Source organism: Lampetra planeri, chromosome 1, assembly GCF_965212315.1.
Source record: "Lampetra planeri chromosome 1, kcLamPlan1.2.h2, whole genome shotgun sequence".
NCBI lineage: Eukaryota > Metazoa > Chordata > Hyperoartia > Petromyzontiformes > Petromyzontidae > Lampetra > Lampetra planeri.
The window spans coordinates 40,480,998-40,503,511 of record NC_136107.1 but is presented as its reverse complement, the minus strand read 5'-3'; the positions used below and the strand labels follow the sequence as shown (position 1 = coordinate 40,503,511).

General features: G+C 51.8%; 1 protein-coding gene across 1 annotated transcript in view; it reads left to right on the top strand.

The window, feature by feature from the left end:
- The first annotated feature begins 5,454 nt into the window (after positions 1-5,454).
- LOC144722807 (myosin phosphatase Rho-interacting protein-like) overlaps positions 5,455-22,514 on the top strand; it is a 38,477-nt gene continuing 21,417 nt past the window's right edge. Inside the window, exons 1-8 of the mRNA XM_078601245.1 lie at positions 5,455-5,634; positions 10,027-10,104; positions 10,607-10,672; positions 12,476-12,627; positions 13,551-13,632; positions 15,344-15,491; positions 20,316-20,427; positions 21,707-21,821. Of these exons, the coding sequence (XP_078457371.1) occupies positions 5,509-5,634; positions 10,027-10,104; positions 10,607-10,672; positions 12,476-12,627; positions 13,551-13,632; positions 15,344-15,491; positions 20,316-20,427; positions 21,707-21,821 (879 nt within the window). The 5' untranslated portion in view covers positions 5,455-5,508. The remainder of the gene's footprint in view (positions 5,635-10,026; positions 10,105-10,606; positions 10,673-12,475; positions 12,628-13,550; positions 13,633-15,343; positions 15,492-20,315; positions 20,428-21,706; positions 21,822-22,514) is intronic.

The following is a 22,514-nucleotide window of genomic DNA, read 5'->3' as shown; positions in this document are numbered from 1 at the left end:
TTTTAATAATGAATCATGATGTAATGTTGTATTGCGTCATTCATGCTAATTGCATCCCACCACGCTGTGCATGAATTTAAATTGAGGGCCAAATTCTATATACAGCTATTGCCAAGCAAAATAATCATTCAAGAAATGTCACCAAAAGAAGCACAAACAACAAACAATGACAGATGAAGTTGTCGTTCGTGACAACAACCCAGAGCCCAGGCCTACTGATGGTATCATAGGCCTTGACCAGGTCAATAAAGCAGAAATGTAGGTCTTGTTGGAATTCCCTACACCTCTGCTGTAGCAGACGGACAGAACATATGGCATCTGTGCAGGACCGCCCTTTCCTGAAACCGAATTGGGGCTCCGCAAGCCTCTCCTCAGCGTGCCTAGCAAGGCGATGTTGAATAATCCTTGCCAGGACCTGGCACACTGAGGAGTGAGATGCCCCTGTAGTTGTTACAGTCTGTGCGGTCCCCCTTCTTAAAGAGGGGGACCACCAGGGCATCCTTCCAATCCAGCGGAACCCATCCAGTGGTCCAGACTGTTGTTATGATGTCATATAGAGCAGTCTGTGCACAAACGCCACCCTCCCTCAGCATTTCGCTTGGGAGATCATCTCTGCCCGGTGCCTTTCCTGGTCTAAGACTCCGGATCGCCTTCAGTACTTCCTCAACAGCCAGCCACTCACAGGGGGTGACCTCTTCCAATATTTGAGGCACCGCAGCCTCAGCAGGGTTATCCCCACTTTGTGCCATGATGTTTTCCTGGCTGAGGGATTTCCCCTCCCCCAGGACCTCACAGAAATGCTCAGCAAATCTGCAAACCTGTTCCTGGGGGTCGGATATTGTATCACCGTTTTTTCCCCTAATGATGGTAATAGGTGTGGCGCTGCAGGTTACTTTTTGATGGAGTTAAATAGTGATTTGTGATCGCGGGCCACTGAGGCAGACTCCATCTCCTCAGCAACCCGTGACCACCACCCATCCTTGCAGCGCCTTACGGCTCTCCGAACCTCCGAGCGAAGGCTGCAGTAAACCTCCTCATTCTCTGACGTGGGATGCTGTAGCCGATGAGAGTGGGCCTGTCGCTTTTTCTCAACTAACCTGAGCACCTCCTCTGTCAGCCAGGGTTTCTGGGGAGGTCTGGACTGCGTACCCAAAGCAGCCATTGCAGCTACATGAGTCACAGTCCTAAACCTCGCCCATTTACCCTCGACATCAGGAGGAGTGGGGGACGATGCCAACCCCAGCTGCAAGCGATGATGAAATTCTCGCTTGCAACTTTCATCAGCTAACTGAGACCAGGCCACTTTTGGTTGGAATGGGGTCCTGGGTGTACACCCACCACCGGAGTGGAAGAATGGCAGGCGCATCTTACAGATGACTAATCGATGATCAGAGGGCAGATAAGCTCCACGGTAGGTCCTGGTGTCAAGGACATGGGCTCGCATCCGCTGGTCCGTCACTATGTAGTCCAGCAGATGTTCTTGCTTGGACCCGGCATGCATCCATGATGTTGTGTGGATGCGCCGATGCCGGAAGAGCGTGTTGGTAATTACAAGCCCATGGGCTGCACAAAAATCTAGCAGCCTCCTACCGTTGTTATTGAGCTGATCTGGCCCATGCCTTCCAATCACTCCAGACCAGGTGCCAGCATCATGACCAACTCGGGCACTGAAGTCACCCAATAAGACGACTCTGTCCCGAGTGGCCACTTTAGCCAGCACCTGTGACAGGAGGTGATAGAAGGCATCTGACTCATCGGCTTTGCCTGCATCCCTCCACGGATGTTCGTCTTCGGTGGGGGCATAAGTAACCACGACCACCACTCCTCGCCTCACACCTACACAGACACACCTACATAGACACACCTACACAGACATTCCTACAGAGACACACCTACAGAGACATGCCTACAGAGACACACCTACAGAGACACACCCACACAGACAAACCTACACAGACACACCTACACAGACACACCTACACAGACACACCTACAGAGATGCCGACACACGTACGGTGCGAAAGAAGTGCAACATACACACTTAGCACGGCTGGCTACGTACGGTGCGAAAGAAGTTCAACATACAGTGCATAGCTGATGAGGGCCATAAATCCATCACCGTGGTCCAGCAAGTATTCACATTTTTCGCTTTTCATTCTCAACAGCAACGCGAATGACACCGTTATGGGATGCTATTGGCATGAATGACGCGATATAAAATGAAAGTGTCATCATCATTATTATTGATGAGGACTTTGTGTTGTGAATTCTAGAATGTTGCCTCGAACCAGGACCCACACTATCAAACAGAAAGTGGACTTGTCTGCACAGTGCGCACATCCGGCAGTCCACCAGCATTGATTCAAGCAAGCGTGCCAAGCGTGCTGATGAGGCACTGAATGTTGAAACCGGCCCACAGTTCGCCTGTGTTGAACCAAATGCTTTGTGCACTCGCAGGAGAAGGCCGATGTGGACCAAAACATCCGCTTTGTACAGGTGGAAGAACAGCTGTGGAAAGGTGCATTGCCTCCTGAATTACCTCGCGATTTTTCGTACGATATGAGGGTTATCGTGATATAATATCCAGGTAGACTGTGTTTAAATTAAATTAATCCATAATACAGGTTTTTTTGGGGGTTAAATCGCGTAAATATATAAATGTGCACGCTATCTAACCCCAAAAGACGCCTGTATTACGGATGATATTGGTCGCGAAAGCCTACGTGTTAAACCAAATTAAATTAAGTTAACGTCATTGTAACTGTAGTAACCAATTGGCACGTTCTGTTTACGTGACAAACCTTACTTAATTGGCTGTGTTGGGTGGTGGCGGGTTTAACGACACATTTATATGCACGCGATCTAACCCAAAGAAACACACCTTTATTATGGAGATAACATTGGACGCGAAAGCCTACTACGTGTTCAACTGTTTTATGCAATATCATAATAATCATACTATCTTGTGTATTTTAAGGCCACGGTGTGACTTGACAGGCCGCGAGATCGCGGCGATGCACTGCCACTCAGTGGCCGTAGAACGCAGTGCAGAGGCCGCATGCCGGCCCACGTGGTGACGCTGGTGGTGATGATGGTGGTGGTGGTGCCATCTCTCTCTCTCTGTGCCTCTCGGCCCATGTGATGATGGTGATGATGGTGATGCCCTCTCTCTCTATGCCTCTCTCAGCCCATGTGATGGTGGTGATGGTGGAGATGCCATCTCTCTGTGCCTCACTCGGCCCATGTGATGATGATGATGATGGTGATGGTGATGATGGTGATGGTGGTGATGGTGGTGATGATGGTGATGATGGTGATGCCATCTCTCTGTGCTTCTCTCGGCCCATGTGATGATGGTGATGATGGTGGTGATGGTGGTGATGGTGATGATGGTGATGTCCCCTTTCTCTGTCTCTCTCTCGGCCTCTCTCGGCCTCTCTCGGCCCATGTGATGATGGTGATGGTGGTGATGGTGGTGATGCCCTCTCTCTCTCTCGGCCTCTCTCGGCCCATGTGATGCTGATGGTGATGATGGTGATGATGGTGATGATGATGGTGGTGATGATGGTGGTGATGATGGTGGTGATGGTGGTGATGATGCAGCAGGAGCAGCAGCAGGAGCAGTAGCAGCAGCAGCAGCAGCAGGAGCAGCAGCAGCAGAAGCAGCAGCAGGAGCAGCAGCAGCAGCAGGAGTAGTAGCAGTATCAGCAGCAGTATCAGCAGCAGCAACAGCAGCAGCAGTATCAGCAGCAGCTGTTGCTGCAGCAGGTCGCCAGGTCCACAGAGGGCGCTCGGGATCCACGGGACCCCGATGCCGGCCACACACCAAAGACAAAGATCCCCCGTATAGTCTCAACAGACTGTTGGGGCAAGTGCTGTTCGCGAGCAGCACCTTTTGAAGGCACGGCACACGAGGGGGTGGGGTTTCCAGCACCACGCCCGGCCGCCTTTGTATCCCGAGTGGCGATGTTTACACATCGCAACCAGGTACCAGTTTTGAGGCTGAGTCGACCTAGGGGTGGGCCCAGGACCGGTTCAGAAAATCGTCACTGGTGTCGGTGGCCGTGAGCGGGAATCGAACTCGGGTGGCCGGGTTCGTAGCGCGGCGCGCTAACCGCTGCGCCACCGCTCCATCACTGCTGCCACAGGGGCTCGAGACGGAGTGAGCCCGGGGGGCGGCAGAGACGTCGCCGGCGGCGTCTGGACACCGCCACGCGGCGGGAGAGGGACGCGGTGCGGAGTGCTGAGTGTTGCTGCCAGCCTGCTGTCTGTGTCTGTCTGTGTGTGTCTGTGTCTGTCTGTGTGTCTGTCTGTGTGTGTGTGTCTGTGTGTGTGTCTGTGTCTGTCTGGTGGTGTGGCATGTTGCTGCCCCCCCCCCTCCTCGTGTGCCGTGCCGGCCTTCCATCGCTGCTGGCTAACAGCACTTGCCCCTACAGTCTGTTAAAGGCTACACGGGGCATCTTTGTCTCTACGCGTGTGTGTGTGTCCGTGTGTGCACTGCAGTGACGCGGCGAGCAGCGGCCACCGGCCTGCCGGCGAGCGCGCCGCGGATCCTCTTACCGCACTCCGCCGGTCCTATTCGGGGCTCTTACGCACTCACTCACTCTCACACACACTCTCTCTCTCTCACACTCGCTCGCTCGCACCCAAGTGTCGTCCTCGCCTTTAAGACGCAGCCACAGAGGGAGGCAGACGGGGAGAGACAGGAGAGAGGGGAGAGAGAGGGGAGAGAGAGCTGGAGAGATGTGATGTGATCTGCCGCTGCCGCAGTGCACGTGGCGTGACGCGCGCCTGTCAAGCCGCTGTCCCCGCTGCGTGACTGCTGCTGCTTCTGCTGCTGTCACCGTGACTGCTGCTGCTCCTCGCTGCGGCGATGCCAGGATGGGGGGCTGGAGGCGGGGGTCGTGACTACGGCGGGAGCGTGTGAGCGGCCAGTGACAAACAGCACTATGTCCAAGTTGTGACAATTGAGAGACGGGCAGACGGGTGATGGGGAGTGCACAGGCACCGTAGCGCGCGTCTGGAACTCGTGCGTGCCACCGTCACCACCATCATCATCACCACCATCATCACCACAACCACCATCATCACCACCACAACCAACACAACCACCACCACCACCGCGCCGCTGACGACACAGGCGGGCAGCGTGCTGTGTTCCACACTAGCAGCCGCACTACCACCACCTCCTCACTACCACCAGCTCCTCACCACCACCACCTCACCACCAGCTCCTCACTACCACCAATTCCTCACCACCACCACCTCTTCACTCACCACCACCATCTACTCACCCACCACCACCTCACCCACCACCACCTTACCACCACCACCTCTTCACTCACCACCACCATCTACTCACCATCTCCTCACCACCACCTCTTCACTCCCTCACCACCACCACCTCACCCACCACCACCACCACCTCACCCACCACCACCACCTCACCCACCACCACCTCACCCACCATCTCCCGCTGAAGCACTTCTCTCGCGGCTTGCTGCCGCCATGCTCGCGGGCAAGGAGCTCGCCTCGTGCCTCAAGTTCCGAGCGAACATCTTCAACACGAGCAAGTGCCAGGACTGCTTCCGGGCCCGCGACTCGCACCCGGCCCTGGACGAGGAGCTGACTCAGGTGCGTGGTGGTGGTGGTGGTGGTTGTGGTGGTGGTGGTGGTCACCTGCGGGGAGAGACAGCGGCAGCAGCAGCGGCAGCGGGGGCGTCGACTCTCGTGCCAGCTTGATGAGCTGCTCTACAACAGCTCTTGTTGTTGTTGTGTTTCTTCTTGTTGTTGTTGTGTTTCTTCTTCTTCTTCCAAGAAGCGACCTGGCTATCACAAATGGCTGACATCATCACGATCATCGTCGTCGTTTGGGCATTTATAGCAGCGGCCAAATACAATACTCTAAACGCGTGATGCTGATTCTAAATGTGGAGGGGATAACCGGAGGACCCGGAGAGAGACACGCAGACTCCAAATACACAGCAGCAGGCATCGTCAAGAGTCAGGATCGAACCCACGACCTCCTGTACATCAGGCGAGGTAGTCACTGTGATGGTGAGAGAGAGAGGCTTGTAAACCCACGACCTCCTGTACATCAGGCGAGGTAGTCACTGTGATGGTGAGAGAGAGAGGCTTGTAAACCCACGACCTCCTGTACACCAGGCGAGGTAGTCACTGTGATGATGAGAGAGACAGGCTTGTAAACCCACGACCTCCTGTACACCAGGCGAGGTAGTCGCGGTGATGATGAGAGAGAGAGAGGCTTGTAAAATCTAAACATACAGCAGGCGTCTGGCTAGGGCTGAACGATTTGGGGAAAATATTTCATTGCGATTTTTCTGACAGATATTGCGATTTGATTTGCGATAAAAAAAATTTAAGTCAAGCTGCAGTTCAATATTCACGGTGTAATAGATTTAAAACATGCGATGGAGCATTACCACGTGATACCATCAAAATATGAACAGCTCTATATATTCTAATGCAAGGATGAGAACTTAAAATATATTAATTGCTTCCAATATGTATTTATGAAAATGTTGTCATTGAAATAGAACAATCGAACATAAAACAATTGTTAAGTTAAATAATTAAAGTTATAATAATAACAATCTAAACAATTCCAAAAATAAAGTAAGAGGACTTTTCAAATCGCAAAAATCGCAGCCTTTGCGATTTGCTAAACGCATTGTTTCAAATTGCGATTTCGATTTGAAATCGATTAATCGTTCAGCCCTCTGGCAGGGTCGGTATCGAACCCGCGCCCTCGTGTACACCAGGCGAGGTAGTGAACATCTCCTCGCCACCGCTCCCCATGCGTTGAGAACGAACGGCGCCACTTGGCTGGGAAGTCGCCACTCGCCTGGTAATGAAGAGCGCCCACGAGTGGGGGGCTCGGGGGGCTTGCTTTGTGGACTGAGCAAACACGGTAAGGGGGGCAGGGGGGGCAACGCCGCTCCTCGCTCGCTCACTCCCTCACTAACTCGCTCGCTTACTAACTCGCTCGCTCACTTACTCACTTACTCACTCGCTTACTTACTCACTTACTCGCTCGCCCACTCACTCGCTCACTTACTCGCTCACTTGCTCACTCACTTAATCACTCACTCGCTCACTCACTCACTCGCTCACTTAATCACTCACTCACTTGCTCACTCACTTACTCGCTTGCCCACTCACTCACTCGCTTACTCGCTCACTTAATCACTTACTCACTCGCTCGCTCACTCGCTCACGTACTCACTCACTCGCTCACTCAGTCGCTCGCTTTCTTTTGAGCCTAGTCTCAAAACGGTGTTTGACCAGACGAGGCTCAAAAGAAAGCTGTCTCTGGTGTGGACCAATCCGTTTCAAAGACAATGCATATATTATCAGAGTATGTGTTTTGTTTGCATTCTGACCACAAGTATTGTGGTTAATGCAGACATGATTCCTTGTAAAAGGTTATAGTTTAGTGTTTTAACATCTCAGCACCTGTTTTGTTGCCAGAAAAAAGGGCAAAATCAACTCTCACAACTCCTATTGTATTGCCAGAAAGGATAAAACCTCTTCTTATTATTTCAAACTTTGATTCTGGCAAAAACGGTCTCATGTTGTAGGTGGGGGGGGGGTTCGAACTCGTTTATGTGCGTCGTGGTGTGCAAAGGGGGACGCGATACACACAATATCCGTCGTACACAAAAAGTCTTCACCTCTGAGCGGCCTGATGTCGCTGGCGTGAGCGGCGTGGGTGGTGCGTCCACGGGGGGGGGGGGGGGCGGGTGGTAGCGTCACGAGTAGCGGAGTGGCGAAGTCGTGGGTCTTCAGCGAAAGTTGGATGCACAAGTGATTAGCAGTTCTGAGTACTGTGCTGCCAGTTGGAAGCTACTGCTTCACAGCTCTATGCATATCGGAATTAAAGCGATGATACACCCCATGATTATTGTCTGTTGTGCCAACTTCACCGGCCACTCGTGATGATGAAGCCCCCTTCTCCTCCGTGGTGCCTGTGACCCCGACGCCGAGTCTGTTCCACGTTCCACGGATGGTGGAGCCTAAGATGGGGCGTTGGAAGTTCAAGGCGTGTTGAACTTCTTTCGCACCGTACGTAGCCAACCGTGCTATTCGGAGGTGCAGGGGGAAGGAGAACAAACTAAAACACAAAAAGAAGTTATACATAAATTCTTTTCAATCGAGATGATGCAAAGGTGCATATCTCCCAGTGACTTCCTAATATCAGATGGAAGAGCGTTCCAGACGGCCGCAGAAGACGCGATGCAGTGACCGTCTTTTTTCGATGGCCAGCCAAAAGCCGCTGCTGCTGCTGCTGCTCTGAGGATGACTGGAGTTTGCGTGATGGTGGTTGAGGCTCCCTGACGAGATCGGTAGCAAGGTATTGTGCTTCGTTCTGTGTACAACGCTCCAATGCCAGCAAACGCCATTCGCCACTAAGTGACGGCGACGTCACCACGGCGCCTGTGGCAGGCCACGTGCACTTTGAGGCCACGTGAAGTGTCGAAGGCTCGTTGACAGGAGGTCACGGGACAGACCCACGTGTCATTATTATGCCGACGGACCCACATGGGTTGACTGAGACGACTTGCAGATACACCAGATGTGCCCCCCTACCGTGCCAACTTGCTCTCATTTTATCCGCCCGGCGCTTCGCTCGTTGTTGTGAGCGTCGCTCCTCTGACGTCCGTTGTTGTTGTTGTTGGAGGGCGACTGCCTCCAACTGCCCAGTAGCAGCGTCCTTCATGAGTCTCCATCACACACACACACACATGCATCATGATGGTAATTGTGTTGTTGTCCACCGTGAGCTGGTGGTGACTCCCATCTCCGTCTGGAGGGCCGCTGTCTGTGCGTCGTTCCGCGCCTCGTGTGTTCATGACCAGAGAGGGGAGATCCGGTAACGACATTGACAATATAAGAGCCACTTAGATTTGATTCTGTTGTTGGTCAAATTAGGTAAACAAACGAAGGGAAAAAACCCCACAAATCAATATTTCAAGAGGCCGTGCACGGTGCGACGTGGTGAGTACGAGCAAGACGGTGGTAGTCGTCAACAAACTCACCAACTGACGCACGTGGCGGGGCAGTCCGCTCGCAGAGCGACCCGCACGTGGCCGAGCCCTGCTCTCGAAGTCGAAGGCCACGTGATGCCCGTCACCACGACCCCTTCTCAATCTCGCTTCGTTTGCTCTGTTCTTCCACGTGTTAATTGTACTTTCAACTTAATTACCCTCGTTCAATGTTCGTCTCAACCTTAATTTAATCTCGTGTTCGAGTCTGTTGTACTTTGTAATGTTTGTATTATTGTCATATTACATTTTGAGTACTTTTAATAGTGTCTCTAATTTGTTATGTTTGTGTGTGAACCTGTTTGACCCAGGTCTCCGTTGAGTAGGAGGAGACTTTGTCTAAATAGGCTCCCTGGTGCCAGTTCACTCTGTAGGGGGGTTGATCGTGACTACTGTGTTATCATTAGAATGCCACTTACTTACCCAGTGACAGCCCCACTAAGTCTCACAACTCTTTTTCAAGAGAGTCCTGCCGAATTGTCGCAGGAGGAGACGATGCTGCTGCTGCTGCTGCTGTGTGATCCCAATTGAGAAATGTGTGGAATAATATCACTCACTCCGTAGTACAGGGGGAGATCATACAAACTCCACTCACTCACTCCGTAGAACAGGGGGAGATCATACAAACTCCATTCACTCCGTAGAACTGGGGGAGATCATACAAACTCCACTCACTCACTCCGTAGAACAGGGGGAGATCATACAAACTCCACTCACTCACTCTGTAGGACAGGGGGAGATCATACAAACTCCACTCACTCTTTAGGACAGGGGGAGATCATACAAACTCCACTCTCTCTGCAGAAGAGGGAAGGGGGGGTTGAGAGAACGCACAAACTCCACACACACAGAGATGGGCGCCCGAGTCTGGTGTCGAACTCACGCGGCTCTGCTCGCGAGTGTCACCGCTGCCCTGTGACCCCCGCATGACCCCGGGCTCTCATCCCCTGGCCGTGTGCAGGCCAAGCCGCTCTACGGCGGGTGGCTGTGCCTCGCCCCAGAGGGCACCGACTTCGGGAACTCTTTGCAGAGATCGAGGGTAAGTTCAGCGACAGGTCTCCTGCCCTTTAACATTCATTCGTCGCATCTTATTTATTATTTAAGCCAAGGCGCGCTCTCTCTCTCTCTATAACGTTTTAAAAGCGGTAACAAAAATAGTGGTTTAGATGGCAGTGTTGAGTCTATGGGCAGTGCTGAGTCTATGGGTAGCAGTGCTGAGTCTATGGGTAGCAATGCCGAGTCTATGGGCAGTGTTGAGTCTGTGGGTGGCAGTGCTGAGTCTATGGGTAGCAGTGCTGAGTCTATGGGTAGCAGTGCTGCTCAATGTGCAGGGGAAGTTGATTCCAGTGGAGGGCTGCAAGGAGGGAGAAGGACCGAACACGGGGACTGGGCACAGGGAGGAGGAGGAGGGACAGAGAGAAGATTGGGAACGAAGAGGACGAGACACGGAGGGAGATGAGAGAGGCGAGATGAGGTGGGGAGTGGCTGCAGGAGGAGGAGATGTAACTCGTCTGTCCCGTGCCTTGCTCTCTCGTCCTCAGAAATGGCAGAGGCGCTTCTTCCTGCTCTACGAGCACGGGGAGCTGCGCTACGCCCTGGACGCCGTGGTAAGACCGCCGTGGTGGTAAGGCCATAGTGATAAGGCCGCCGTGGTGGTAAGGCCATAGTGATAAGGCCGCCGTGGTGGTAAGGACGCGGTGGTAAGGCCGCGGTGGTAGGGCCACGGTGGTAAGGCCGCCGTGGTAAGGCCCTCCGTGGCAGCCTCCGTCGTGTGGCCCGGCTGCCCGCAGCGCTACCGCCCTGGGGTTGTGTGCTACGTAGATGTTGCAGAAGACTCGTGGTGGTGGTGGACTTCAGGGCCGTATTGTCCAATAGGCCACAGGAGGCACTGTGCCTACGAACACTAAAAAGGGCCTCACCAAAAAAATGTTGACCATTTTGTTGTTGTTTGTATGATACAAAACAATTTAACCAAGATATCTTGCATAAATATATTTACATAGCAAGGATAGTCACAGTGTACATACAATGAGGCAGAGTCATTCAGTGTCAATGTTTTTTTTATGAGGTAAGAGAGAAACTAACACCGGAGGTGAACGTTTTGAAAAAAAATTAATTGCAAACCTCGCACTAACATCTTCAAATGGTGCTTTTCGTACAATCTCATTGTCAATAGAGAGCAGTGCAAGGGAAGGACGAGGCGTTATCACTGAACTTATCACGGAAGGCCTAGAAACAGAAGTGCCTAGGGTCTACAAGAACCTGAATCCGGCCCTGGTGGTGGTGGCGGTGATGATGATTAACGTTTGTAAAGTGACGCCTTTTATTCCGTGAATCGCCACCAACGCACCGCCACTGCGTATGGAAAGCCGGGGGATAGACAGCACGTGCCGGGTACACGGCCAGCACTACAGGCAGGGGCTGACTGCCAGCTTACAGGGGAGAGTTGTCTAGACAGACTTGAATATATCTGAAGGATTATCTCATTGTCTTGCTGGCATAGAGCAACAAAAGGTTGATCCAAAGCCTGGGAGTAGCACAGTGGCACAAGCCCGAGACGTGAAGGGACAGGGCCTTGACTTGATGATGATGATAATGTTGTTGATGATGCTTATGTTGATGATGATGTTATTGTTGATGATGTTGATATTGATGTAGACTCCAGCTTGTTCAGAATGCAGCTGCTAGGGTGCTTACACCACGCACACCATTCCGTGAGCACATTACATATCACACCAGTCCTCATATCCCTTCATTGGCTACCGGTAAAATCCGAGTGTATTTTAAGATGAGGCTCTGTGCTCACCCCACATTACTTACAGGAACTAACACATTTATATATTCCATCAAGGTCCTTACCGATCTTGTGATCTCCAACTGCTCAGCACTCCCAGGTCTACAGGTTGCGCTCTTTTGGCGATCGGGCTTTTATTAGCATGGCACCCAAGCTATGGAATGCTTTTTCACTTGAAATCAGACAATCAGAGTTGGAGATATATTGAAGTCTGCTTTGAAACCCATCTCTTTAAAGTGGCCTCCCTCTTCAGTTTGGTCGGTTGGCCCTGCTGGTTCTGTTTTTGTCTCCTGCTTTCCATGCATTGCGCAGTGGAATCCTAGGGTGGAATGCGCATTAAACATTTTAATGATTATTAATGTAGATGTTGTTGATGTTAATGTTATTGTTGATGTAGATGTTGTTGATGTCGTTGTTAATGTTGTTGGTGATGTTGTTGATGTCGTTGTCGATGTTGAAGTTGTTGATGATGATATTATTGATGTTGTCGATGTTCTTGTTGATGTTGTTGATATTTTTGTTGATGTTGTTGATATTGTTGTTGATGTTGTCGATGTTGACGTTGTGGATATTGTCGAGAAGTTCTTGTCGATGATGTCGTTGTCGTCGAGTGCAGCCGAGCACGTTGCCGCAGGGCGTCGTGTGCATGTCGGAGGTGGTGGAGGTGGCGGAGGCCGAGAGCCGCACAGGCCAGAGGAACTCGCTGTGCATCTCCACGCCGCAGCGACACTTCTTCGTCCGCGGAGAAACCCGGGAGGACATTGGCGGGTCGGTCTCCAGCAGCAGCAGAAACCATTTTTGTTGTTGTTATTTTTATGATAATGAATAAAATAAGGATAGGATTTACCCTTTCTGGCAAGGATACAGGAGGTGTTAAGATGTTCAAACACCAAATAGACAACTTTTACAGGAAAGAGTTTAGCCTGTTAATTTTAATCAGTTTGATACCGGCAAAAAGGCTCCCATTGATATCACTGCTCGGCCCGAGGCGTTGACACTTTGATATTTGCACTGCCCCTGTGCTGTTCGCCTGCCGGCGTTGTTCTCTGGCCTCACTGGTGGTGAGACGAGGCCAGACAGGAGGCTCCTCTGGTGTAGGCTAATAGGTTTCAGAGACAAAGGCATCATCAAGTCTCAATTAACCACCATACACGTGGCAAAACATGCCTACACACGTGCCCTAGTAACAATGTACCCATTGTATTTGAGACTGACAGCAGCCTTCGTTATGGCCTTGTCTCAACCACCAGTGTTAGGCCAGAGAACAGTGGCACAAGTCGAACAGTACAAAGGCAACGCAAGTATTGAAGTATTCACAGCTCGGGTTGCGCAGTTAGAGCTATGGGACCTTTTTGGGAGCATCAAGACGATGAAACAATTCTAAATATTACGATGATCTCTGTTGTTAATATCGCCCGAGCCAAACCACCCATCGTCTATCTGGGTCAAGCCTGGGTAGGGAGGTGGCAACACGGGTGTCCACTCGGGTGCAGAATCAGATTCCGGATATTTATTTAGACTGGAGGAGGAATCCGAAGAGCTACAAAGCTCTTTTTCACAGCTGTCCAGTCGGGGCGGGCGGTGCCTGCGAGGCGAGGCGAGAGGCGTCCCCCTGCACCACATCGCTCCGTTTGCCGCTCCGGCGTGAAACTCAAAGCGCTAACACGACCCCGACCCCCCATCCCACACAGCTGGCAGGAGGTGCTGGGCCCCTACGTGCTCGTCAACAAACAGACGCTGAAGAAGCGGAACGCTGGGAAGTCTCTCCAGCAGGTACACGGAGCTCGCCCCAGCCAGACAGCCAGACGCACTCACCGCCATCGCTGCACTCACGACGCACGCACACAGCCATGACGTCGCTGCAAACAGAGCACGTGGCACACAAAACAATACTTGTAATATAGTAAAACATATTTGAGCCGCCCACCAAAAGTAATGTTCCCGCACTGTCTGCGCTGGTAACACGATCTCTGTCTGACGGCGTCACGGTCGGCCCGCCGTTCATCATCCCACGGCGTTGCTTCGACTCCGTGCTGTGTCGGTGGCCAGCCGTGTCGCTGGTCAGCTGTCTCCCGATTTGGGTCGAGGCTTTTCCGACAGCTCATCGCTGTTTTTAACCCTCTCGGCCCGACGCGGCCACAGCCTCACGGCACCAAGCGCCCTGGGTTCGATTCCCGACTCGGGCGCCCTCGCTCTGCGGAGTTTGTACATTCTGTGCGTTACGTACATAGGTGTGCCTGTTGAACTTTGTTTCTCACCGTACGTAGCCAAGCGAGTCTCCCCCGGGTTTCTCTGGTTTCCTCCCATCTCTAAAAAAAAAAAGTCTCACGCAGTGTGACTGATTTCGGCCAAACATCCCGATGTTGAAACGTCATTACTTGCATTCTAGATTTGAAGCTTTTGTGACTGCAAGGATTCATACTCTTAGGTTTTTTCGGTAAAGTCACGTAGGAAAAAATAATAATAAAATAAAAGAATAATGAACTGATTAATTTTCATTTATAATTATTTTATTTTATTATAATTTTTTACCTACGTGACTTTACCGAAAGAAACTAAGAGTATCATTACTTGCAAATAACTCCATTGGGGCTGACACAGCAGCAGCAGGGGTAGAGTCGCAGCTTCCTGTGAACAATTGGCAGAACCCTCTTGGAAATGACTCTTGTGACTCTGCGAGGCTTTCGAGGATTGACTGATGGAATTGAAAGAGCGGAAATTCGATCGGCGGTTTGCGTCGAGAAGCCGGTGTTTTTCGATTGCTATTTGAACAGGTAAGGCCCACTGAGCTGTATAGCTCTGACATGCCGATCTTCTCACGCCAATCACAAAGTGAGACGGCTCCCGCTGCATTGACATGCTGCTCTCTCATCTCTAGCAATACAATGGCCGCCCCTTCAGCACCGTAGTCGTGAGGTTTCTCAGACTCTCCGATCTTACATTTACATGCAAATTACACCTCTAGCCCCGCCCACTTACCCTTGGGTTGCACCCATCTTAAACCTTTAGAACCTCTTGCTGCAGCAGCTCTCCCGCTAAATTTCTTCCTGCCTCAGCAGTTCGCCTGCTGTATTTTTTCACCTGAAGACGATTGCTTGTGTTGCGATCTAAACGTCGTGATTTTGTATTATTTGTCTATCTACGTGACTTTACCGAAAGACCCAAAGAGTGTGTATAGCTCTTACCTCAGAAGCGACCTGGCCACAAATGATAGCTCAACAAAGTGGCTTATCACGTGCAAATGTATCGCAGCCAAACATAGTAATCTAAACGCACGTTGATTCTAATCGTGGAGGGTAAACCCGGAGGACGTGGGAAAATATCCAAGCGACCACGGGGAGAGAGAGAGACACACGCAAACTCCAAATATACAACGGCCATCACCAGGGTCAGGATCGAACCGACGACCTCCTGCGTACCAGGCGAGGGAGATGACATCTCGTAGCCACTGAGCGGACGATTTATTGGAGTGATTTTTTGGCAGGAGCCGAGCCCACTCAAGGCGACCTCGGGTCACGATGCCACGGACGAGCCCGGAGCCACGGACGCCGCCTTCCCGCAGTGTCGGCCTGGAGACCACTCCAGCTGCCCGACGTTCATGCAGCAGATGCACCATCGCTCACGGACACGCGGTACCCCCAAAGACAAAGACACCCCCATATAGCCGTAACAGAGTGTTGGGGGCAAGTGCTGTTAGAGTATTTGGCCGCTATAAGTGTCCACATGAGGATGAGCCACTTCGTTGGGCAGTCACTTGTGGCCAGGTCACTTCTGAAAAAGAGCCACATGGCTCGGCGGGCCTTACCTGGTAAAATAAAAACTGCGTCGTTTTTACTTTTATGCTCCGACGGCGGAGCGAGCGGCTCGCGTTCAGAAAGGTCGCGAGTTCAAATCCACGGCGGGGCGAGTTGACTCGACCCACCGTCCCTGAGCCGCACTTCACACCCAACTCCACAATCCAACCCAACTCCACAGTCCAACCCCTACCACAGTCCAACCCCTCCACAGTCCAACCCAACTCCACAGTCCAACCCAACTCCACAGTCCAATCCAACTCCACAGTCCAACCCAACTCCACAGTCCAACCCAACTCCACAGTCCAACCCAACTCCACAGTCCAACCCAACTCCACAGTCCAACCCAACTCTACAGTCCAACCCAACTCCACAGTCCAACCCAACTCCACAGTCCAAGCCAACTCGACAGACCAACCCAAGCCCCTCTGCGAGGGCTGTGAGGTGCGGGTGGCACCGCTACGCCACCCTCGCCTCACGCTCCTCATCCCAATCTCTGTCCACGCTCCCTGACCGGTTAAAGCCGTGGGGGGTGATGCGTCGGATGCCGACGCTACCACCCCCTCCCCGCCGCCTTCATCTCCCCAGAGATGACCATTCACACACTTTGCCATTTATTTATTTTCAGCCGAGTTAATTTAGGGCATGTCCGCACTACGTTCCGATTCCAAAATAAGTGGTGCACTTAATGAGGACGCCGCTTGGATTTCTATCACGGCGGTGATCGCAGAGCGCTCGCTAATGACCGCAACCCAACAAAGATCCCCCGTGTAGCCTTTAAAAGACTGTAGGGGCAAGTGCTGTTAGCGAGCAGCACCGATGAAGGCCGGCACTGTGGCACACGATGAGGTGGGTGGCCAGCACCTCGCCCGGCCACCTTTGTCTCCCAGTGGCAATGTTTACACCACCGCGCCAGGTACTCGTTTGAGGCCGAGTCGACCTAGGGGAGGCCCAGGACCGGTTCAAATAATTCTCACCGCTGTTGGTGGCCGTGAGAGGGAATCGAACTCGGTTCGACCGGGTTTGTTGCACAGCGCGCTAACCGCTGCGCCGCCGCTCCCTAACACACACACAGAAAAAACCTGCTCTGTAAACAAACATTCTCCAAATAAATAATGAAAGACGACAAATTATTAAACGGTTATATTAATGACGCATATTCCACATTCATGTTTATTTACAACTTGCCATAGTTAGAATGCGTAATAATAGAGTCTGTTGCCACTGCTAGGATCATAACAGGAAGCAAACAGAATTCGATGCCCATCTAACTTGATCAACACACCCAGGAGCCTTGGCCCACATGCGTGGACGTCTACTCACGTAATAAAGAGAGACGTTGCAGTCCTAGTCATACTGCTGAGACACAAGGAACGTATCCGGCCGGCCGGTAGAGGGAGTGGCTCGCAATCGGAAAGGTTGTGAATTCACGTCCTGGTTGGAGGGGAGGGGGTTGACTCGGCCCATCATCATCATCATGGATCCGGGGGTTGATAAAATATGTATCACTTTTTGTGGAAGTCACTAGCGATTGTCTGACGTCCACCTCCTGCTCTGGGCTGCGAACGGGAGATAAGCACCAACAGAATCAGGAGCTTTACTTCGACTGGAGGAGAGATCCGATGAGCTATGAAGCTCGCACGGAGTCAGACAGTTACAACAACGGCGAACAATACAGACACTGATGTGAGTGTAAAGTATCGGACAGCTCTAAGCAACGCACTAAATATAAATGAAAATAAATAAAGGCTATGAGTCCAAATTGCATAAGTACATCAATATCTGCCGATTTATCAACACCAAATGCAATCTTGGGCAAGGCAGCAAAAAACAACAACAACAACAACAGTCTCAGACCACACTAAGACAACAACAACAGTCCCAGACCACACCAAGACAACAACAACAGTCCCAGACCACACCAAGACAACAACAACAACATCATCATCACCATCAACGTCACGATCCATGGGCAGGTAGCCCCGTAGGTGTCCCCTGCACGTCTCGCCACTTGTTGCCACTTTCCTCTTCCGTCTTGCACCAATAAACTCAACTAGTGCCACCTCCTTCTGGCCAAGACGACGCGCAGGCCGCTCAATGTAATTGCCGATGCATTTCAGCCGCAGTGTTTCAGTCGCAGTGTTTCAGTCGCAGTGTTTCAGTCGCAGTGTTTCAGTCGCAGTGTTTCAGTCGCAGTGTTTCAGTCGCAGTGTTTCAGTCGCAGTGTTTCAGCCGCAGTGTTTCAGTCGCAGTGTTTCAGTCGCAGTGTTTCAGTCGCAGTGTTTCAGCCGCAGTGTTTCAGTCGCAGTGTTTCAGTCGCAGTGTTTCAGTCGCAGTGTTTCAGTCGCAGTGTTTCAGCCGCAGTGTTTCAGTCGCAGTGTTTCAGTCGCAGTGTTTCAGTCGCAGTGTTTCAGTCGCAGTGTTTCAGTCGCAGTGTTTCAGCCGCAGTGTTTCAGTCGCAGTGTTTCAGTCGCAGTGTTTCAGTCGCAGTGTTTCAGCCGCAGTGTTTCAGTCGCAGTGTTTCAGTCGCAGTGTTTCAGTCGCAGTGTTTCAGTCGCAGTGTTTCAGTCGCAGTGTTTCAGTCGCAGTGTTTCAGTCGCAGTGTTTCAGCCGCAGTGTTTCAGCCGCAGTGTTTCAGTCGCAGTGTTTCAGCCGCAGTGTTTCAGTCGCAGTGTTTCAGCCGCAGTGTTTCAGCCGCAGTGTTTCAGTCGCAGTGTTTCAGTCGCAGTGTTTCAGTCGCAGTGTTTCAGCCGCAGTGTTTCAGTCGCAGTGTTTCAGTCGCAGTGTTTCAGTCGCAGTGTTTCAGTCGCAGTGTTTCAGTCGCAGTGTTTCAGTCGCAGTGTTTCAGTCGCAGTGTTTCAGTCGCAGTGTTTCAGTCACAGTGTTTCAGCCGCAGTGTTTCAGTCGCAGTGTTTCAGTCGCAGTGTTTCAGTCGCAGTGTTTCAGTCGCAGTGTTTCAGTCGCAGTGTTTCAGTCGCAGTGTTTCAGTCGCAGTGTTTCAGTCGCAGTGTTTCAGTCGCAGTGTTTCAGTCGCAGTGTTTCAGTCGCAGTGTTTCAGTCACAGTGTTTCAGTCGCAGTGTTTCAGTCGCAGTGTTTCAGTCGCAGTGTTTCAGTCGCAGTGTTTCAGTCACAGTGTTTCAGTCGCAGTGTTTCAGTCGCAGTGTTTCAGTCGCAGTGTTTCAGTCGCAGTGTTTCAGTCGCAGTGTTTCAGTCGCAGTGTTTCAGCCGCAGTGTTTCAGTCGCAGTGTTTCAGTCGCAGTGTTTCAGTCGCAGTGTTTCAGCCGCAGTGTTTCAGCCGCAGTGTTTCAGTCGCAGTGTTTCAGTCGCAGTGTTTCAGCCGCAGTGTTTCAGCCGCAGTGTTTCAGTCGCAGTGTTTCAGTCGCAGTGATTCAGTCGCAGTGTTTCAGCCGCAGTGTTTCAGCCGCAGTGTTTCAGTCGCAGTGTTTCAGTCGCAGTGTTTCAGTCGCAGTGTTTCAGCCGCAGTGTTTCAGCCGCAGTGTTTCAGTCGCAGTGTTTCAGTCGCAGTGTTTCAGTCGCAGTGTTTCAGTCGCAGTGTTTCAGTCGCAGTGTTTCAGTCGCAGTGTTTCAGTCGCAGTGTTTCAGTCGCAGTGTTTCAGTCGCAGTGTTTCAGTCGCAGTGTTTCAGTCGCAGTGTTTCAGTCGCATTGTTTCAGTCGCAGTGTTTCAGCCGCAGTGTTTCAGTCGCAGTGTTTCAGTCGCAGTGTTTCAGTCGCAGTGTTTCAGTCGCAGTGTTTCAGTCGCAGTGTTTCAGTCGCAGTGTTTCAGTCGCAGTGTTTCAGTCGCAGTGTTTCAGTCGCAGTGTTTCAGTCGCAGTGTTTCAGCCGCAGTGTTTCAGCCGCAGTGTTTCAGCCGCAGTGTTTCAGTCGCAGTGTTTCAGTCGCAGTGTTTCAGTCGCAGTGTTTCAGTCGCAGTGTTTCAGTCGCAGTGTTTCAGTCGCAGTGTTTCAGCCGCAGTGTTTCAGCCGCAGTGTTTCAGTCGCAGTGTTTCAGTCGCAGTGTTTCAGCCGCAGTGTTTCAGTCGCAGTGTTTCAGTCGCAGTGTTTCAGTCGCAGTGTTTCAGTCGCAGTGTTTCAGTCGCAGTGTTTCAGTCGCAGTGTTTCAGCCGCAGTGTTTCAGTCGCAGTGTTTCAGCCGCAGTGTTTCAGTCGCAGTGTTTCAGTCGCAGTGTTTCAGCCGCAGTGTTTCAGTCGCAGTGTTTCAGTCGCAGTGTTTCAGTCGCAGTGTTTCAGTCGCAGTGTTTCAGTCGCAGTGTTTCAGTCGCAGTGTTTCAGTCGCAGTGTTTCAGCCGCAGTGTTTCAGCCGCAGTGTTTCAGTCGCAGTGTTTCAGTCGCAGTGTTTCAGCCGCAGTGTTTCAGTCGCAGTGTTTCAGTCGCAGTGTTTCAGTCGCAGTGTTTCAGTCGCAGTGTTTCAGTCGCAGTGTTTCAGTCGCAGTGTTTCAGTCGCAGTGTTTCAGCCGCAGTGTTTCAGTCGCAGTGTTTCAGTCGCAGTGTTTCAGTCGCAGTGTTTCAGTCGCAGTGTTTCAGTCGCAGTGTTTCAGTCGCAGTGTTTCAGTCGCAGTGTTTCAGTCGCAGTGTTTCAGTCACAGACTCTGAGTGTGCACAGCAACCCGCGGCCGGACGGTGATTGGCGGTGACGGCCCGCAGGTGGACTCCCCAGATCTGCCTCGGCCTGCTCGCTAAGCCGCGACGACGTCTGTGAAGGCCGCACGCTGGAGGGGGCGGCCCGCGCAGGCCCCCCCGGAGGCCCGGCCTGCAGGTGAGGAGACGCGCACCATAACACTGCCCATTGTCAGACGTGAGAGGTAAACTCTTGTCAAGGTAAACCTTTTCACTGTAACAAAAAAATCACTTGTTTTTCAGATATGAGAAGGAGGCAGATTGTCTGCTGGTCTATTCCGTTACTTAGTTTCTCCACAGCGACACTCGCGATTATTTTGTGTTGTGTATTATAGAGTTTTGCGTTGGCTAAAACTATTTAACTTGTTAAACAAAATATTCTTGATTCTTTCGGTAAAGTCACGCAGATCAAAAACAAAAAACCCACGACGTTTCGATCGCAACACAAGCGGTCTTCTTCAGGCGGAGAGATGATGAAGACCGCTCGTGTTGCGATCACAACACGAGCTTTTAAGTCTAAATTGTTAAACTAAACTTTTAGTATTTTACCAGGTAAGTCACCACTGAGCTATGCAGCTTTTTTTGAGAAGTCACCTGGCCACAAATGATAGCTCGACGAAGTGGCTTATCACGTGGAAATGCATAGCAGCCAAATACTCTAAACATGTGAATGTTGATTCTAAATGTGGAGGGAAAAACCGGAGGACCCGAAGAAAAATCCACGCGACCACGGGGAGAGAGACACGCACACTCCAAATATCCAGCAGGCGTCATTGTCGTGATCGAACCCACCAGGAGAGGGAGTTAACATTTTGTTACCGTGGCAGTCGCCACCGTGACTTAGGTACCCACAAATGTATGAAAGAGATGGGTCCTACCCAAGAGACATCTGGCAAGTTCACCGGAATTTGGTTGAAAGCAAACCTGACTCTGCTGATGGCTTTCTGAAAGTCTTCTCTCCCAGGAGGTGGTGTTGCCGATGAGTCGTGTAAATAAATAGTTTAAGTTTCATGTAGAGCGACACAGCTCTTCCTACTTGTCTGCTGATTCATTTTGCAGAGCCGTCCCAAGGGTATATGGTAAATCGGGGCGACTGCCCCAGGCCCCGTGGAATGTAGCGGGTTAGCGTGTTGAGCTATGAACCTGGCGATCCGAGTTCGATTTCTGCTCACGATCACCAACACCGGTGACGATTATCTGAACCGGTCCTGGGCCTCCCCTAGGTCGACTCGGCTACAAATGGGTACCCGGTGCGGTGTGTAAACACCGCCACTGGGGAGACAAAGGCGACCGGGCGCGGTGCTGTCCACCCCACCCTCTCGTGTGCCGTTCCAGCTGACAGCACTTGCCCCAACAGTCTGTTAAGGCTATACCGGAGCGGCGGGGGTGGGGGATCTTTGTCTTTGTGTGGCACGCAGGCTGAGTGTTGGCGATGGGGTGCAGGCGGTGGCCACTGGGAATGGCGACGTGAAAGGGCCCGGCCAGACCCAGCAGCGATGTCCACCACAGGGGGAAGCAGCGCCGGTGACGAAGGTGCGGTGGCATCTACCGGGCGGCGCGCCCAAGTCACCTCGGCCTGGCAAATGCCCCGTGCGGCAAAACACGGCAGCCCAGCCAGGTCATGAAAGTCATTTAGGTCTTCTTCTTGTCGTGCGGCTGCTGCTGATGTAGCCGCAGAGCGACGGCTGCAATGCCACGTGCAGCTGGTCAAGCCCAGGCAGCCGCGTCAGGAGCAGAGTCGTGAATCATCGCTGTGGTGTCCCCTTCGGAATTGCGGATCTGGGCGTTGCGTCGTTACACGTTGCACGGTCTCTGTTCTGGATGACCACGGTCGCACGCTTCTACTGTTGGAGAGTTTTTCATTTCCCATTTGTGCATCATCAGGCAACCCGCATCTACTGCCATGGTTTGTGCAGTGGATGCGGTTTCGGGGTTGACCACGAGCTTCGGGGAAGATCAAACGCAGGAATCTTCTGCGTTGGGTCTTTCACAACAAGGTGGTGTTTGTTTGTGACTTCTTTTGAACTCACCACAGCCCGCCATGACTTCTCTCCTGTGCCAGGTCCTGTCGGCACTCACTTGCTCAGTCTCTCACCATCTGGCTTCAGGCCTTTACCGCCCCTGCCACAGAAAATAAACTAAAAATACTATAAACTATTTTTATTTTGCCAGTTAATGCCCACTGAGATATCCGGCTCTTCTTCAGAGCTCTAGACCTCAGTATAG